A 13,413-nucleotide genomic window follows, 5' to 3' on the forward strand; every position below is an offset into this window, starting at 1 on the left:
ATATATATATTGAAAATAATTGATCCATGTTATCTTTTAAGGGGTTAAGAATTAATCTAAAATATTCTATTATATTCTATTATATTCTATTTCTATTCTATTATAAGTCCGTTTTATATAAAAAAGAAATATGTCGAGATACCTATCGTATCTACATTGTAAACAACTTTTTGAGTTTTATATATTGTTATTTTGCATTTTAGCTCTTAAAAACAATTTGAAGTCATGTCTATCCCACCATATTTGCTGGGTCCAAACCCATGGGCCACAATGATGGCCCAGCAACAAGTTCAATTGGCAGCTGCCCAAGCGCACGCTCAGGCTGCGGCTCATGCACAAGCCGCTCATCATGCTCACATGCAGGCTATAGCTGGCCCGCCATTGCCTCAGATTCCTAAACAACCGGAAGTCCTGTCTGAGGACAAACTTCAAGAAAAAGGTAATTTTTGTAAATAATTAACAATATTATTTATATACAGGATGTTAAAAAAAAAGGGTTCAGAACTTTAAGGGCAGATAGTATTCACAAAATGGAGAAAAAAATTCTAATAAACATTGGTCGAAAAATTAATATTGTTGGAGTTATGAATAATTCGTCAACAATGGATTATCTTACCATTTCTTCATCCAAAAGAAGAATTTCTTTTTCCAAAAGAAGAAAAAAGAATTCTTTAAACTCCAAAGTTTACAGAAGGTTTTCTACATGTCCTTCCATTCCCACACATGTTTTATATCTTCATATCACAGAATTGCGAAATCTTTAAAAAATTTCCAGCATTGTTTTAACTATTTGACAGACATTTTATACTCTTTGATGTAATTCGTCATAATGTTTCTTTTCATGCTGCGCGAGAGTATCAGAAGAGTAAGACATTTACTTTAACCAAAATGAAAAATTGTTTATAACTCTGACAATATTAATTTTTTGACTCATGTTTATTAGGACTTTTTCCTTCATTTGATGAGTATTATTTGTCCTTTAAATCTTGAACTCTTTTTTTAAATATTCTGTATATAGTTTCTTTACTATAACAATATTAATTGTCCTAGCACAAAAATGGCAGCAGTTGCAGTCAAAGCGTTTCGCAGAAAAGAGGAAGTTTGGCTTTGTAGATGCCCAAAAAGAAGATATGCCAGCTGAACATATAAGAAAAATCATTAGAGATCATGGTGATATGAGTAGTAGAAAATACAGACACGATAAACGTGTTTATTTGGGGTAAGTTATTGTTAAAAACTATATATAATTAAAATTTCTGTAAATGTATTTGTTATAGGGCGTTAAAGTACATGCCACATGCTGTTATGAAACTATTGGAAAATATGCCTATGCCATGGGAACAAATAAGAGATGTAAAGGTCTTGTATCATATTACTGGAGCCATTACATTTGTCAATGAAATACCTTGGGTTATAGAACCTGTGTATATAGCTCAGTGGGGGTAAGAAACCTTGCGCAGGCATGAAATCTTTTTATTTAATGGTATAAATTACATTAAAAGTGTCATTTTTTCTTCTCAGCACTATGTGGATTATGATGAGACGAGAAAAAAGAGATCGCAGACATTTCAAGAGAATGAGATTTCCACCTTTTGATGATGAAGAGCCTCCTCTAGATTATGCGGATAATGTTTTGGATGTTGAACCTTTAGAGGCTATACAAATCGAACTTGATTCGGAAGAAGATGAGTCGGTTGCATCATGGTTTTATGAGCACAAGCCATTAGTTGGGACAAAGTAAGTTAATATATATATTGGCATATATACATGAATAATTATAACAGAAAAAAAAGGATTGTTCCTATACTTATTTATTGGCACATTATATTAACCCATTTGTTTTTTAATGATGAAAAGCGTAGGGGTCCTGAAATCAACTATATATGTGAGTTGACAACTTGAATCACTGGATATCATTAAAATGATATAAGTTATTCAGTTGGACAAAATGCTATACTGAAAGAATATTCTTGAGAATATCATTTATCCATTGCATATATAATAAAATTAAAATGATAAAACATATTCCAGACATGTTAACGGATCTACATACCGGAGATGGAATCTGACATTACCGCAAATGGCTACTTTGTATCGTTTGGCTAATCAATTGTTGACTGACTTAGTGGATCAAAATTTTTTTTATCTGTTTGATCCCAAGTCATTCTTTACTGCAAAAGCCTTAAATATGGCTATTCCTGGAGGACCAAAATTCGAGCCACTGGTAAAAGATTCAAATGCTGCTGATGAAGATTGGAATGAATTCAATGACATAAATAAGATTATTATCAGGCAACCTATTAGGACAGAATATAGGATTGCGTTTCCTTACTTATACAATAATATGCCACATTTTGTTCATCTTTCATGGTAAGTCGCTATATCTAGTTAAATTTTTATTATTAAATTTATTTCCACACTAGTTTTAAGATCTGTTTATCAATATAAAATGATCTTCCTAGCAGTGTGGTAAAGCAAATTTAGTGATTGTTATTTGTTCTTTTATAAAGATTATAAAAAGATACTGCTGATATCACATACAATAATTTCTACTATTTTTTAAAATAAAATATTTTTGTATATTATTTTTTCATATTATGCATTATAATTTATGCATATACATTTTACAGGTATCATGCTCCAAATGTCGTATATATAAAGACTGAAGATCCAGATTTGCCTGCATTTTATTTTGATCCGTTAATCAATCCAATTTCTCATAGAAATTCGCTAAAGGTAAATTTGCAATTATTAAATAAAATAATTAGTACCATAATTTTATATAATATTCAATTATTATTATATAGACGATGGAACCACAAATCGAAGATGATGAAGACTTTATTCTACCTGGCGAAGTGCAACCATTCCTTCAGGAAATACCTCTTTATACTGATAATACAGCGAATGGAATAGCCCTTTTGTGGGCGCCGCGGCCGTTTAATACACGTTCCGGTAGAACAAGAAGAGCCATTGATATTCCCTTAGTCAAGTCATGGTACAGAGAGCACTGTCCACCTGGTCAACCTGTAAAAGTGCGAGTCAGTTATCAGAAACTACTGAAATACTTCGTTCTGAACGCTTTGAAGCACAGACCACCAAAACCACAAAAGAAACGTTACTTGTTCCGCTCTTTTAAATCGACCAAGTTCTTTCAGACAACGACAATAGATTGGGTAGAAGCCGGTCTGCAGGTGTGTCGTCAAGGATATAACATGTTGAATCTACTAATACATCGGAAGAATCTCAACTATCTTCATTTGGATTACAATTTTAACTTGAAACCTGTCAAAACGCTTACAACAAAAGAGAGGAAGAAATCGCGCTTTGGTAACGCCTTCCATTTGTGTCGCGAAATTCTTCGCTTAACTAAACTCATTATCGATTCTCACGTTCAGTACCGGCTGAACAACGTGGATGCCTTTCAACTCGCCGATGGGCTGCAATATATTTTCGCACACGTTGATCAATTGACCGGCATGTATCGATATAAGTACAAATTGATGCGACAGATCAGGATGTGTAAAGACTTGAAGCACCTAATTTATTATCGTTTTAACACCGGACCAGTTGGTAAAGGACCTGGCTGTGGCTTTTGGGCACCCGGCTGGCGCGTTTGGTTATTCTTTATGAGAGGCATCACTCCGTTATTGGAAAGATGGCTGGGTAACTTATTGTCGAGACAATTCGAGGGCCGTCATTCGAAGGGCGTAGCGAAGACTGTAACGAAGCAGCGAGTTGAATCACACTTTGATCTCGAATTACGGGCGTCTGTTATGCACGATATAGTTGATATGATGCCTGAGGGAATAAAGCAGAACAAGGCGCGGACAATTCTTCAGCATTTGAGCGAAGCTTGGCGCTGTTGGAAAGCGAATATTCCGTGGAAAGTGCCGGGTTTGCCGATTCCGATAAGTGCGCCGTCCGCGCAACGTCAACAAATCGCTGAAATCGAGAAGCAAACTAAAGAGCAGAGTCAGCTTACCGCCACTACCACACGAACAGTGAACAAGCATGGCGACGAGATTATCACTGCGACCACGTCCAACTACGAGACACAGACTTTCAGTTCAAAGACTGAATGGCGAGTACGTGCCATTTCAGCAACTAATCTAGGCATCACTCCGTTATTGGAAAGATGGCTGGGTAACTTATTGTCGAGACAATTCGAGGGCCGTCATTCGAAGGGCGTAGCGAAGACTGTAACGAAGCAGCGAGTTGAATCACACTTTGATCTCGAATTACGGGCGTCTGTTATGCACGATATAGTTGATATGATGCCTGAGGGAATAAAGCAGAACAAGGCGCGGACAATTCTTCAGCATTTGAGCGAAGCTTGGCGCTGTTGGAAAGCGAATATTCCGTGGAAAGTGCCGGGTTTGCCGATTCCGATCGAAAACATGATACTGCGTTATATCAAGATGAAGGCCGACTGGTGGACGAATACAGCTCATTACAATCGAGAGAGAATTCGACGTGGAGCTACGGTGGACAAAACCGTGTGTAAAAAGAACCTTGCGCGTCTCTATTTGAAAGCCGAGCAGGAACGACAACACAATTACTTGAAGGATGGTCCATATATATCGCCGGAGGAAGCTGTAGCCATATTTACAACTTCAGTTCATTGGCTAGAATCTCGAAGATTCGCGCCAATACCCTTTCCGCCATTATCTTACAAACATGATACGAAACTGTTGATATTAGCCCTGGAACGCTTGAAGGAGGCTTATAGCGTTAAATCTAGGCTGAATCAAAGTCAACGAGAAGAACTGGGCTTAATAGAACAAGCATACGATAATCCACACGAGGCATTGTCCAGAATCAAGCGACATTTGCTAACACAGAGAGCTTTTAAAGAAGTTGGCATCGAATTTATGGATCTTTACAGTCACTTGATTCCCGTGTATGACGTGAAGCCATTGGAGAAAATTACGGATGCCTACCTAGATCAGTATTTGTGGTACGAGGCAGACAAAAGGCGACTGTTCCCACCGTGGGTGAAACCAGCTGACACGGAACCACCGCCGCTCCTTGTTTACAAGTGGTGTCAAGGTATCAATAATCTCCAGGATGTTTGGGATGTTAGCGAGGGCGAGTGTAATGTGCTGCTAGAATCGAAATTTGAGAAGCTGTACGAAAAAATCGATCTCACGTTACTCAACAGGCTGTTACGTTTAATAGTCGATCATAACATTGCCGATTATATGACGGCAAAGAATAATGTTGTCATCAATTATAAAGACATGAATCACACTAATAGCTATGGCATTATTCGAGGATTGCAATTCGCATCTTTTATCGCCCAATATTACGGACTAGTGTTGGACCTGCTGGTGTTGGGTCTTCAGCGAGCCAGTGAAATGGCCGGTCCGCCGCAAATGCCAAACGACTTCCTTACGTTTCAAGATGTTGCCTCTGAGACAGCGCATCCTATTCGATTATACTGCCGTTATGTCGATAGGATACATCTATTTCTGCGCTTTTCCGCTGATGAGGCGAGAGACTTCATTCAGCGTTATCTCACTGAACATCCCGATCCAAATAACGAAAATATTGTTGGCTACAATAATAAAAAGTGTTGGCCGCGAGACGCCCGTATGAGATTAATGAAGCACGATGTGAACCTGGGTCGCGCCGTATTCTGGGATATCAAGAACCGACTTCCACGTTCTACCACTATCCAGTGGGAGAACAATTTTGTTAGTGTTTATAGTAAGGATAATCCCAATTTGCTCTTTAATATGAGCGGTTTCGAGTGCAGAATTTTGCCCAAATGCAGAACGACTCATGAGGAGTTTACGCACCGAGACGGCGTTTGGAATCTTCAGAACGAGATCACGAAGGAAAGAACCGCGCAATGTTTCTTGCGTGTCGACGACGAGAGCTTGCAGCGTTTTCACAATCATGTCAGGCAGATTTTAATGGCTTCAGGCTCGACCACATTCACGAAAATCGTGAACAAATGGAACACCGCTTTGATTGGTCTGATGACTTATTTTAGAGAAGCCGTGGTGAATACGCAAGAGTTGTTGGATCTTTTGGTCAAATGTGAGAACAAGATTCAGACGCGTATCAAGATTGGATTAAACTCCAAAATGCCGTCGCGTTTCCCACCCGTCGTCTTTTATACTCTTAAGGAATTGGGTGGTCTGGGAATGCTGTCGATGGGTCATGTGTTGATACCTCAGTCGGACTTGAGGTGGTCGAAACAAACTGATGTAGGCATTACTCACTTTCGTTCAGGTATGAGTCACGACGAGGATCAATTGATTCCTAACTTATATCGCTACATACAGCCCTGGGAATCAGAATTTATCGATTCTCAACGTGTTTGGGCAGAATATGCCCTGAAACGACAAGAGGCCAATGCTCAGAATCGCAGGCTTATTTTGGAAGATCTTGAGGACAGCTGGGATCGTGGTATCCCTAGGATAAATACATTATTCCAGAAAGATCGGCACACACTGGCCTATGACAAGGGTTGGCGTATTCGTACAGAATTCAAACAATATCAGGTGCTGAAGCAAAATCCGTTTTGGTGGACTCATCAGCGTCACGACGGAAAATTATGGAACCTAAATAACTATCGAACTGATATGATTCAGGCGCTAGGCGGCGTCGAAGGCATTCTTGAGCACACTCTTTTCAAAGGCACCTACTTCCCGACATGGGAGGGTCTCTTCTGGGAAAAGGCTTCCGGCTTTGAGGAGTCCATGAAATACAAGAAATTGACAAATGCGCAACGTTCTGGTCTCAATCAAATTCCCAACCGTCGATTTACACTGTGGTGGTCGCCTACTATTAATCGTGCAAACGTTTACGTTGGTTTTCAAGTACAACTCGATCTGACAGGAATATTTATGCATGGTAAAATACCGACTCTAAAAATATCCTTAATTCAAATATTTCGCGCTCATTTGTGGCAAAAGGTGCATGAATCTATCGTGATGGATCTTTGCCAGGTGTTTGATCAAGAATTAGACGCATTGGAAATTGAGACCGTACAGAAGGAAACAATACATCCGCGAAAGTCCTACAAGATGAACTCCTCATGTGCTGACATCCTTTTGTTTTCCGCTTATAAATGGACCGTATCCCGACCATCACTCCTTGCTGATTCGAAAGATGTGATGGACAACACCACTACACAGAAATATTGGATCGATGTTCAACTGAGATGGGGCGATTATGACTCACATGACATCGAACGATACGCTCGTGCTAAATTCTTGGACTATACGACAGATAACATGTCGATATACCCATCGCCCACCGGTCTTCTGATAGCTATCGACCTGGCATATAATTTGCACAGTGCATATGGTAATTGGTTTCCTGGCTGCAAGCCACTCATACAGCAAGCTATGGCAAAAATTATGAAAGCAAATCCTGCTTTATACGTATTACGCGAACGCATACGTAAAGCCTTGCAACTATACTCGTCTGAACCCACTGAACCTTATCTTTCTTCGCAAAATTACGGTGAACTCTTCTCCAATCAAATTATATGGTTTGTTGATGACACAAACGTATATCGCGTGACGATTCACAAAACCTTTGAGGGCAACTTGACGACAAAGCCAATCAATGGCGCAATTTTCATCTTCAATCCGCGCACGGGACAATTGTTTCTGAAAATTATTCATACCTCCGTCTGGGCGGGCCAGAAGCGTCTCGGTCAATTAGCCAAGTGGAAGACCGCCGAGGAAGTCGCTGCGCTGATTCGCTCTCTACCAGTGGAGGAACAGCCAAAGCAGATTATCGTTACCAGAAAAGGAATGTTAGATCCGCTAGAAGTGCACTTGTTGGATTTTCCTAATATAGTCATTAAAGGATCTGAATTGCAGTTACCGTTCCAGGCATGTCTCAAGGTGGAGAAGTTCGGCGATATGATCTTGAAGGCAACCGAGCCGCAAATGGTACTATTCAATCTTTACGATGACTGGTTGAAGACCATCTCGTCTTACACCGCATTCTCACGATTGATTCTGATTTTACGGGCTCTACACGTCAACACCGAAAGAACGAAAGTTGTATTAAAGCCCGATAAAACCACCATTACCGAATCACATCACATATGGCCATCGCTGACGGACGATGAGTGGATCAAGGTGGAAGTGCAGCTGAAGGATCTGATCTTGGCGGATTACGGTAAGAAGAATAATGTCAATGTTGCGTCACTCACGCAATCCGAAATCCACGATATCATTCTGGGTATGGAGATAAGTGCGCCGTCCGCGCAACGTCAACAAATCGCTGAAATCGAGAAGCAAACTAAAGAGCAGAGTCAGCTTACCGCCACTACCACACGAACAGTAAACAAGCATGGCGACGAGATTACTGCGACCACGTCCAACTACGAGACACAGACTTTCAGTTCAAAGACTGAATGGCGAGTACGTGCCATTTCAGCAACTAATCTTCATCTCCGAACAAATCATATCTACGTCTCGTCTGATGACATCAAAGAAACTGGCTATACTTACATTTTGCCGAAGAATGTACTCAAGAAATTTGTTACTATTTCCGATCTGCGAGCGCAGATAGCCGGCTATCTATACGGTATCAGCTCTCCTGATAATCCTCAGGTAAAATAATTTTACTATTTTTGTTTATTAAAATTATCTCAAAATTGAGAAATAATATATTTTAATATCGTTTATCCTTTAAACTTTTTTGATTTTATTATCTCTATGATAATAGATGATTTAGTTATCTCTATTTTTAAAAAGCAATTTTATCTTGAAACGCATTAATCGTTTTTTTAAGCATAAGAGTTCTTGTTCGAAAAAAAGTATTCTTAGAATCTTTTTGGGGAAGAATAAATTTTAGATATTTTTTATGAAATTTTACCTAATACATATTTATTAAGGATTTACGATATTTTACACATTTAAATTTGAGAAAAGAAATATATTACGTTTTGAAAACGAAAATAGTATGTAAAGGTCCACTTTAGAAAGAGGATCCATAATGTATATACTAATTCTTCTCTCTTTCTCTCCCCCTTTCTTCCCTCCCTCCCAGCCACCTCTCTCGCCCACCGCCGCTCCCCTCCCCCTCTCTCGCCCCTCCCCCTAAGAGATATATGTGTGTCAAAATTTTATATATATGTATATGTATATACATACATACATACATATGTATATACATACATATACATACATGTATACATACATACTTTCATATTGATTCTTTTGTCTTAATTGATCGAATTTTGCTTTGTATATGTAATAGGTGAAAGAAATCAGATGCATTGTAATGGCACCACAATGGGGAACTCATCAAACTGTTCATCTACCAAACACGTTACCTAATCATCAATACTTGAAGGAGATGGAACCATTGGGATGGATACATACGCAGCCCAACGAGCTGCCGCAACTGTCACCGCAGGACATATCTACTCACGCCCGGATTATGGCAGAGAATTCCATCTGGGACGGTGAAAAGACTATCGTTATCACTTGCAGTTTCACACCCGGTTCTTGCTCTCTTACAGCATACAAGTTGACTCCGAGTGGATTTGAGTGGGGCAAGCAGAACACTGATAAGGGAAACAATCCGAAGGGTTATTTACCTAGCCATTACGAAAAGGTACAGATGCTTTTGTCCGATCGTTTCCTTGGCTTTTTTATGGTGCCCAGCCAAGGTTCATGGAATTACAATTTTATGGGTGTAAGGCATGATCCCAACATGAAATACGAGCTACAACTAGCGAATCCAAAAGAATTTTATCATGAAGTGCACAGGCCTGCTCATTTTCTCAACTTCTCGAGTTTGGAAGACGGTGAAGGCGTCGGGGCTGATCGAGAAGACATGTTTGCATAAATTAAATTCTTTCTACAACAGTTTTTAATTAAGAGTGATTGATGAAAACACAGGATGTATAATGAATTTGTAAGTCTGTAATACTTGTAATGCTTTTTATTTTTTATTTCCTGATCTAATTATCGTATACATAGGCGAAAAGTTTATCAAATAATACGTATAATATTTTTTATTTTCTATCTTTTTGTCTAATTTTATAGGCGATTCTAAATATATAAATATAATAATATTACAAATAGATTAAAGCCTTAAGTATTATTTAAGAATTGACAGGAGTGACAGAACAACTCCGAATAGAAACTCTGTAAAATAAAAGTCACGATTACAGATTTCTATATTATACTATACCGTTAATACGGCTAAGTGGTGAAATATGATGCAAAAGCATTTATTTTCTGGGTGGGTAGAATGTCATACCGGGTGTTGCAGAATTCGATATGAATCTGTATTTGATATGAATACTGTCTTTTCATAATGTAATAATGAACGTATATTTTAAAGAAAAATTAAGATAGTGCAAAATATCAAGTGTATATATAGTGCAAATATAAAAATAAGAAATATACCAATGACGTGTAGCATACTTGACTACCCAAGTAAATATTCTATCTAAAGGAAGAAATACCATTTTTTTTTTTTTAATAAGAGCACACAATCGTTTTCTCTTATATATATATTTTTTTATATTGGACTGGCCTTTTTTGTCAAGAGAAATATAATTTTTGACTAGAAACTAGATATTTTTATGTGTTATTAAATATGCATCAAATATTTATAAATTAGAAACTTTTATATGAAATATTGCAGTTTTTCCTTCAAAAGTGTCAACAGTCTGGTTGAATAATACGATAAAAGATAAAATTGGATTCTAAATAAATATGATAGAATTTGTAATGTGAACATTTTACCGCCCAACATATATATTCTACCCATCCAGAAAATGGCTGCCTTTGCATTACCCATAGACATAGTATATCTAGACCGAGCGTTTGCCTTTATTTAAGGAGTGGGGGTAAAGATACACGTAGAAAAGGACATACTCTGTTTCGTGGATATACTATGTCTATGGCATTACCTTTAGCCTTTAGCATCGCTGTTAGCGGTCTATATATATAAGATGGATCACTAATCAGGCTAATATTTCTGAAACTAAACAAGATATGAAATTCTTATTTTTCAACGACTGTTTGATATCGAAGCAGGCATTCGACGCAAGAATGGAACTTTGCACTGCAGTTAACATGCGAAATTAATGATTTTAAAATAAGAATTTCATATCTTGTTCAGTTTCAGAAATATTAGCCTGTAACACCTTTAGTGATTCACCCTGTATATAGTTAGTATAATATATATTTATATAAGATCCATTTGGCCCGACAAACTTCAAATGATTTAGTAGTTCTGTATTAGAAAATCTAAAAACGCTAAATAACAAAATATAATTAATCTTTAAAAATCTTTTGACGAAATACATATAAGCAAAACGCAAGAATGTTGTAATAATTTTTATTTTTTTTTTGGTTTCTCATCTAACCGTATACATAGACGATTACAAATACATACATGTAATAATGATATATGTATATGTAAATATACAGATTAAAAAGCCTTAAATAAATATTATGTATTTGATATATATTTAACTGCAGCGCGATTGAATCCTGTTTTTATTCTTCCTTGCATTGTAATTTTGTGAAAGATTCTGTCCATCTATTTTTAAAACTTTTATTTTATTTTACAAATGTATTAAATGTACAGATATTGTGTGTGTGTGTGCATGCGTACGTGCATGTGTGTGCGCGCGCGTTTGTTTGTGTATGTGTATGTGGGATAAATATGCGTAATAAGTCGCATCTCACCGATTTCACCGCTACATAGGGAAGATTGTGTGTATGTTTTGAATAACCCCGCATAAATTAAGTGGGGGACGGCATTGTTTTATATATATATAACAAATAAAAATTTGATAGTGAAGTTTTTGTATGTACGCTGTAATAAATCTGTTAGTTTTTGTTTTAGACTGAAAAAGTCCGTTTATGACTTTCATGCATGGACAGAGGAGGAACCCCCACCTCTCATCCGATAAATATTGTGAACATATAATGTGTTCATGAATAACTTTTCGATTAGCAAGGAAACCTGTTAACTCATTGCTATTTTCAAGGCTCGAAAATTGGTTGTTACATATGTTGAAAGTTGTTAACGAACTGCGAGAAAAATATGTGAAACTGATTGTTGACAAAATATCTATGACCATGTAGCTATCCTTTAAATAATGTATAATAAAAATTTTTTCTACTTAGAACAGTGCTGGGATTTACTTGCACATTTCGGCCCGATTCCGTGGCTCACGCCTATTGCCCCCCACTCACCGCTCGTACGTTAGCAACGAGTCGCCAGATACGCGTAACTAAGGAGCGCGACGCTATGTCTCAGGAGCGTCCGCATGTAAGAATGCCTAAATGCCCTAGCCCTAAATATAATGATAAAACTTATTAAATCAATATATTAATTATATATTCCGTTTATATAATTTACATATTTTTGTGATACTTTATTCAAAGTTTTCTCTTAACCCGATTTACAATTATATCAATTTATAACGTCAAAATATATGTAATTTATTTTCGCGTACATTAAAATCATATTATCGATAATGTCAAAAAATATACTCGTAATATATAATTATAATATAGAACGACTGCAATATAATTATAATATAATTATAATTGCGAGACAATAGATTTCCACATTACCCATGAGGTACTATTGTTAATGCGTTTTTTTTTAAGTGGTTTTCCCAGTAAGCCTATTCCACTAAGGAAGAATAATCCGTTCGCGTACATATATATATGGAAAGGAAAAATTATATTAAAGATGAGAAAATAAAAGAAAAAAAGAAGAGAACAATCGCATAAACATCAATTTGATTTTCTAAGCCGTTTATGTGAATTTACAAGGGATAAAATATCTACAGGAATATTAGATGAACTAGAGCGCATCAACGAAGATAATGATGTATCGCTCAAACAACAACGTTTATCTGTTTTCGTATATTTTAATTTTGAGAAAGAAGATTCACATAAATACGTAGAGCCGAACATAGAAAAAATTCGAAGACCAAATTTTATAAGTTCGGGATACTTTGATGAATCTAAAATCTTAAAGAATTCAACACCTTTTTCTGGCCGCGGTTTAAGAGACAGATCATTTTGCAAATCGCAAAGTTCTGCCTGAAGTTCTACATTTTGTTCTTCAATCGGAACAAGAAGAGGATTCTCAAAAAGAATTAGATCTTTTCTAAGTAGTTCGAAATCATTAAACCGCGTATCAAACTGGGTTATTAAAGAATTAATTAAATGAAGTTGTTTTTTAAAATTACAATCTTTGCCGTATTCTTCAAAAAGAATTTGGCAAGATGGATAAAAGTGAAAACTATCTTTTTCTAAATGATTTTTGAATAATAGTAATTTTCTACGAAATGAGTCGATATGACTAACTAAGTCTGATATCGTTTGGTTGGCCTTTTGCAGCTTCAAATTTAAATTATTTAAATGGGAAGTTAAATCTGTAATAACAGCT

General features: G+C 36.9%; 1 protein-coding gene across 2 annotated transcripts in view; it reads left to right on the forward strand.

Annotated features, from left to right (window-relative positions):
• Positions 1–10,539, forward strand: part of LOC115236508 (pre-mRNA-processing-splicing factor 8) — an 11,180-nt gene extending 641 nt beyond the window's left edge. For both annotated transcript variants that reach the window (XM_029809019.1, XM_029809018.1), the window contains exons 2-10: positions 204–439; positions 1,051–1,219; positions 1,278–1,442; positions 1,522–1,737; positions 2,032–2,370; positions 2,631–2,736; positions 2,808–3,636; positions 4,117–8,588; positions 9,238–10,539. In XM_029809019.1, coding sequence (XP_029664879.1) covers positions 226–439; positions 1,051–1,219; positions 1,278–1,442; positions 1,522–1,737; positions 2,032–2,370; positions 2,631–2,736; positions 2,808–3,636; positions 4,117–8,588; positions 9,238–9,831 — 7,104 coding nt within the window. In that variant the 5' untranslated portion in view covers positions 204–225 and the 3' untranslated portion in view covers positions 9,832–10,539. The remainder of the gene's footprint in view (positions 1–203; positions 440–1,050; positions 1,220–1,277; positions 1,443–1,521; positions 1,738–2,031; positions 2,371–2,630; positions 2,737–2,807; positions 3,637–4,116; positions 8,589–9,237) is intronic.
• Positions 10,540–13,413: the final 2,874 nt, after the last annotated feature.

This window comes from Formica exsecta, unplaced genomic scaffold (assembly GCF_003651465.1).
Source record: "Formica exsecta isolate Colony F162 unplaced genomic scaffold, ASM365146v1 scaffold254, whole genome shotgun sequence".
Classification (NCBI taxonomy): Eukaryota; Metazoa; Arthropoda; class Insecta; order Hymenoptera; family Formicidae; genus Formica; species Formica exsecta.